This window comes from Pteropus vampyrus, unplaced genomic scaffold, assembly GCF_000151845.1.
Source record: "Pteropus vampyrus isolate Shadow unplaced genomic scaffold, Pvam_2.0 Scaffold313, whole genome shotgun sequence".
In the NCBI taxonomy this organism is placed as follows: domain Eukaryota; kingdom Metazoa; phylum Chordata; class Mammalia; order Chiroptera; family Pteropodidae; genus Pteropus; species Pteropus vampyrus.
Genome location: NW_011889094.1, coordinates 515,822 through 521,955, shown reverse-complemented (window position 1 = coordinate 521,955; position 6,134 = coordinate 515,822). Strand labels below are relative to the sequence as shown.

Below are 6,134 nucleotides of genomic sequence, written 5' to 3'. Positions count from 1 at the left end.
GTCCAGACCCGGGCATGGCCACACGACCCCAAGTGACCAAGGTCCCCGAGACCCATTCGCCACGCACCTGAGAACTGGATGCAGCGCACGGCCGCCGGGGCCACAGCACGCCGCCTGCTGAGCTGGGTGGGCAGAGGACTCTGCGAAGGGCGCTCCTTGCTGGGAGGGAGGTCAGAGGAAACAGACACCGAGTTCAAAGCTTCCAGACAAAAGGACTAGAAACCACGGGGCTTACTTACGTGTGTGACTTTATCCGTCAGACGTGAGTACACACGTGTACAAACTCTCACACTCAAAACCATGCAGTAACTTTGAAAACCAAACTTGTATTCCATAGTGCCAAAAATACACGTGTCCAAGCACAGAACACCAAGAATCTGCCACGTGTGACATAAACCGACACGCACATTGCGATGACTGTTAGGGGCGGGTCCTTGGACGAAGTGCGCTCTGGTTTATAGTCTACACTCTGTGGCCATCGCGAGACCAGTTAAATAATAAATGGCTTCTATGCACCACGAAGATGATCGTAGGCACAGCTTAAAATAAAAACAGCAACAAGGAAGGGGCGGAGGGGAAGGGGCTGGTGCTGAAAATCCAGAGCAGGGGCGGATGCTGGTGGGGACGCTGGGGAGGGGCCCACAGGGCCTGCGAGCAGGCAGCACGGCCCCGCCGGAGGGTGGCAGTGTTTACGCAAAATCTCCTCGCCGAGCAGTTTCAGCAGGTGGATTTACAGCCCCCAGGTGGTGGCAACGGCACAGCCTGGGGACACGCAACAGGAGGCAGAGAAAGTAGCTGTGACCTGGATTCACACGCTCACTCACACTGACACTCACATGCTCACCAGCACTCGCTCATACACACATGCTCACATTCGTCACACTCACTCACACTCACACGCTCTCACTCTCATACTCACACGCTCGCTCACTCACACACACTCACACTCAGAAATGGGGGCGGGCCCGCCTCGCAGCAGCCAGTGTCAGGCCTGGCCGGTGTTCAGACGCCCGGGCTCAGGGCAGGTGCTGGGTCCCCCGCCCGCATCACTGCCACAGGCCAGTCCCATGCTGGCTCAGTCTAGCGTGCCAGGCTCCCCGCACGAACACCGCCCGAGCAGGCAGACTCGGGGTGACGGTGGTACGCGGTCACACGTGGTCACACGCGGCCGCGCCGTGCCGGCTGGAGTGCGCAGTGCTCTGTGCAGGCCGACAGCGCCGGCGCGGAGCGGGCCGCGGCCGGAGGAGCGCCCTCGCTAGACGCGGCTGGAAGCAGCGCTCCGTCCACGTCCTGCCAGTGGAGGTCGCTCACGTGTCCATGCGATGAGTCCAGAGCGGACGGCGCTGCAGGTTCCGAGCCCGTGACCTGTGCAGGCGACGTCACCCTACAGTGTGGGGCTTGGCCCTGCGGGTCCCCACGCCCTCTGGTCTGCATAAACGGGCTTGTTCACCGTCACTCGAGCGCGTCGCTGGCCCGAATCGGCACGGGGCGCGGTTGCGGCCCAGACCTCTCCACCCAGCTCTCCCCTGAGGAGCTTCACAGGAACGAGCATCAACTACAAAACCTCTGAGTCTAAACTTTAACAAAAACATCGCAACGTCATTAAGGGGTGAAAACAGCAGCAGGTCTGAGATGCCGTGAGCGTGAAAGAAATGTGACTACATGTGTCTGTGAGCACGTGCACGTGTGCGCAGATATGCGGCCTCGCGCCTGCTTAAAACATTCAATTACGTATTTAAAAGGTTTCTCCAAATGTCTTCAGACTCGACTGGACACACATCAGGGCTACGCACCATCTGTGGCTGCTCCTGCACTTTGCGGATCTCTCACAATCGTTCTTGATGTTGGTCTTTGGTGAAAACATAGTTGCACTGTGGAGAAAGGCTTCGGTCACTCCCGAAGAGCGCCGGTCCAGGCACCTTAGGGGACTTCCCCGCACACCTGAGACCCACGCAGCTGACGCAACTGCAGACCAGCCGAGGGAAGGGGAAACTGTCTACACTGGCTATTTCAATACTGGAAAATGAAAAGAATGTGGTTTTAAAGCTCTGGAGAATACGGTGCTATTTACTTACAAATTGTGGCTTAAAAAAACTTAAAATCATTTTTGCAAAGATCACACAGTAAACTATTGATTGAATTCTGAAATTTGTGTGAAAGATTTTTAAATCGATCAACCACTTACAGAGAAGGCCTCAAATTGAATACAAAATACGATTCTTATGACATTGTTTCCTTTTTGGAGAATAAATTTTTATAATGAAAATAGAAGCCAAATCCCACTCACAGACATTATTTGAGACACCTGCTCAGGAACGGAGGTGACAAGTGTCGGGCAGGGACAATGAACTTAGTAAAATGCATACATTAAACCCTGGTGGTAGCTCGGCCACCACCCTGCATGCCGCTCCCCATGTAAACGCCAGCCCTGGGAGCTCAGCGCCCGCTGCAGACTGACCGGCTATGTCGCGTCCTGGCCGCGTGGAGCCGAGCTCAGGGACGGGTATGGGGACAGCCACGTCCCACCCTGCGCCTGCATCCAGCCCACGCAGCACAAAGCAACAGCACACTCGGCTTTGGACAGTGCCCGGTGTGGTCGCAACGAGCTGGGGCAGGGTCGGCCTGGTCCTGGGCCACCAGCTAGATCGTCTGCTGCAGGATCTCAGCCCCCCCGGGGGCTGACACGAGCCGGGGCCTGGGTGAGCAGCACCACCAGCCCAGCGACGCTCGGGGAAAAGTGTGCCACACGGAGGACCAAGGGCAGGGCCACCAGCAGGGACAGGCGGGGCACCTGAGAAGGAGCGAGGAGGCCACGGCACAGCAAGGCCGTCCTCCCCCCCACCATCCATCTCACACGCCTCAGGGACGCCACCACGCTGCATGTCCTGACCAGGTCACCCGCTTAAAATTTAAGCCTGTGACATCACCGCGTGCTTTTCCTGGGAAGCCCCAACTCCCAGGCTGGTGTCCAGGGCCCTCCGTGACCCGGCCCCCTTGCCCTGTGGACACCCACTCTGGGGTCCCATATCGGGCGCGTCAGCACAGTGCTCTGCGAGGCCAGGGTGGCTACAGGGGGACATGCGAGGGGAGCTGGAAGGGGTGACGTCTGGGTGTGGGGCCCCCTGGGGCTTCCAGACAGCAGGGCCACTGTGCCAGTGTGGAGAACAAAGGGTCAAGACTCGAGGTGGGAGGAGGGTGGCAGCAGGTCGCGTTTTATACAGAAAAGCCTAATTTGCTTCTCAGAAGGGTGGGGCTCCTGTACGACCAGGGACCGTCCAGGCTTGGGCGCCCCCGACCCTTCCCAAGTGTCACAGTGCTTCCTGCCCCGTCTTCACCCCAGCAGGCCGAGCCCGGACAGCCAGTGCGGGGGACAGTGGGCTTCAGCAGCCCCGGTCAGGTCTCCGTGGCCATGCCCCTCACCCGCCCCCGCTGTCCCTCCTGCATGAGGTCATCTGTCGTTGTCACTGACCAGTCAAGGCCAAAGGGCGGATCGGAGGCCAGCACACAGGAAGCACTCGATAAACGCCTGCTGCCGCCGCCTCCGCTGTGACTGACGTTTGGGGGTCCAGCGCGCGCCTGCCTCCCCCCGCGGGGCGCCCCTGGGCGGCCTGGGGCCTGCGCCGAGCCCGCTGCCATGTGGCGGGGGGGGACGCCAGGCGCGCGTACTCACTGCGGCGCCGCCGTGTACCCGGACGACCTGACGCGGCTGTGGAACACCAGCGGCTGGTCCTGCACGGCGCCCCGGGCCGCTGCACAGAAACGAGTTCGAGAGGGTCCGTTAGCGCGGCCGTTTGCGGTCACGACAAGAACTCAGCCCCTTAGAGACAGAAAGGTCCAGACCGAACGGGTTCGCGACCTGTAAATTCAAGGGGTTTCTCACCTGACACCAAACCCACCGATACCAGCAAAGAAAGTAAAATCGAGGCCAAAGCACAAGAAAACAGCAAAAAATGCTTCTCCCACGCCGGAAACGACACGGCACTGCACTGCTCACTGCTGCGCGTCCCACGTTCCCGTGGACCGACACCGCGGCCTTGCCCGCCGCCGTCACAAACGGCCACACACAGAACCCGGTCCATGGGACGTCCTGTCCGTGCAACACTAAAACTGGCCTGAACACCAGCCGGCGAGGAGCGTGCACTTCACAAAGCAGTGACGAACACCCTTCCCTGCTAACGAGCATAGGTATTCTCAACCAATCCAAATTTCTCTCTCACGCTTTTATCACATAATAGAATAATAAGTACGACGAGCCACTGAGACACGGCTGCGTGAGAGCGTCTCGTCGGCAAGGGAACGTCTTGCCCTATCTTTAACATACATTTTTCACAGCACTGCTGACGAAACCTCTGACGTCACATGGATTTACGAACCTCAAAAATGCTTTCGGACAAAGTAAAATTCTGCCAGAATAATTTATTTACATTTAATATTTGGTATTCAATCTGTAAAACACCTTAATTTTAGAAAAATGGGTAATTGCATAATATTGAATAATTCTAAAAGTAGTTCTCTTTTAAAAAATTCAGTTCTGATACAATTTCAAAACTGATAACCTGAACCATATTCCCAAGAAAAGCCAAGCGAACCTAATGAAAACATTAAAAGAATATTTATTTCACACAGAAAGCCGGGCCCAGCGTGGGGCAGGCACCTCAGCTGGGACCTGGGACCCCAAAGTTCCAAAGAGTAGGAGAACTAGAGATAAAACTGTACAGGTAAACTGAAAAGGCCTTCCCTGAGAAAAACTTTCAAAAGCCAACAGAAAAATAATGTCAGGATAAGGCAGTAAAGTTACAGAGGCATGTCAGTGTACCCGACGACGAGAAAGCCTTGAAGTCAAAGTCCGTAAGTGCGTAACTGCACATTGTTTTAATTAACGCTTTAAGCACTGACACGTAAGGGCCCTTCACACCTCTTCCGTTATTCCTGTCATGCTTCGTCAGGAGAAGGGCGCGCATGTCAGCTGGAAGCACTCGCATAAATCAGTCCCCTCTGTGAATTTTCCATATGAATATCTTCTAAACAGTCATAAATAGTTAACACGTTAAAATTTCACCACTCTCTGGGTACAGAGAAGCCATGACCTCTGTGATAACCTGTTTGTGATCATCGCTCTCACATTCGGCTCTAAAATCTAAGCAGCAGATTTAGTTGCGAAGCATAATACATCGCACACTCCTCTGAAATGGATGGTCCATATTAGTAAAAGATGAAATTCCACTTTTAAGGGGCAATCTAAATAAAACACGTGAGAACAACAGCTAACAAAAGGAACGGATTCCGTGAAGAGGAGGAAAGTCGTGTGTCCCTCAGCCGGGACACCCTCGGTCTCTGGTGGGAACGTGTCCAGCTTATCGGACAGTCGCCCCCGCAGGACACGCTCCCGCACACAGGCGACTCACATGGAGCTCGTTCTGCAAGCTGTGCCTTTGAGGCAAACACATTTAGAATTTTGGAATATCATCTGGACAATATAGCATTTTTCCGACTGTTAACAACTTTAATGAGTATCTGTTAGTTACTAATTTTTCCAAAAACCTTTAATAGAAACGTACACATAACATGAAGTCATTTGGGGTATTAAGAAAATGATTCAAAAAGACTTACGTTGTCCAACAATACGAAGGTACGGAAAGCCAATGAACTGCACACTTAAAAATGGTTAAAACGGTAAATTGTGTTATATACATTTTACAATTAAAAATACACACAAGTAGAGAAATAAATGAAATGTTTTTTAAAAAGCACAAAAAACAGACTATTGCCATGCAAAGTACAAGACCACATCGTGCCTAGCAGAGACTGTCGACCTTTCCTCACCATGAGGACGGCACAGGAATGGAAAGTTCTGTGAGGAGCTGGCCTGACATCCACGTCACGATCAGTACGCTGATCGGTACTCAGACTGCCCCCCGCCCCGGAAAGGACAGCGAACGCCACATAAAACCCACTTTTCCATCTCCTGAAGAGGACAGGGTGATGACAACAGGGGCAAGGACCGAAGCAAACGGGGGGGGGAGGGCTTCTGAGCTGCCTCACCTGCCCCCTGCACGCCCAGGGCCCCCAGGGCTCCCTCCCCTGTGACCCCCACATCGGCCCAGCCCTCCCGAAGCTCTGTCTTCCTCGAACCC

General features: G+C 54.6%; 1 protein-coding gene across 1 annotated transcript in view; it reads right to left on the bottom strand.

The window, feature by feature from the left end:
* The window catches only part of WDR27 (WD repeat domain 27), a 70,412-nt gene that overhangs the window by 27,815 nt on the left and 36,463 nt on the right, over positions 1-6,134 (bottom strand). Inside the window, exons 15-17 of the mRNA XM_023521739.1 lie at positions 3,671-3,749; positions 1,794-1,871; positions 68-159 (exon numbers count right to left, since the gene is read on the bottom strand). Coding sequence (XP_023377507.1) covers positions 68-159; positions 1,794-1,871; positions 3,671-3,749 — 249 coding nt within the window. The remainder of the gene's footprint in view (positions 1-67; positions 160-1,793; positions 1,872-3,670; positions 3,750-6,134) is intronic.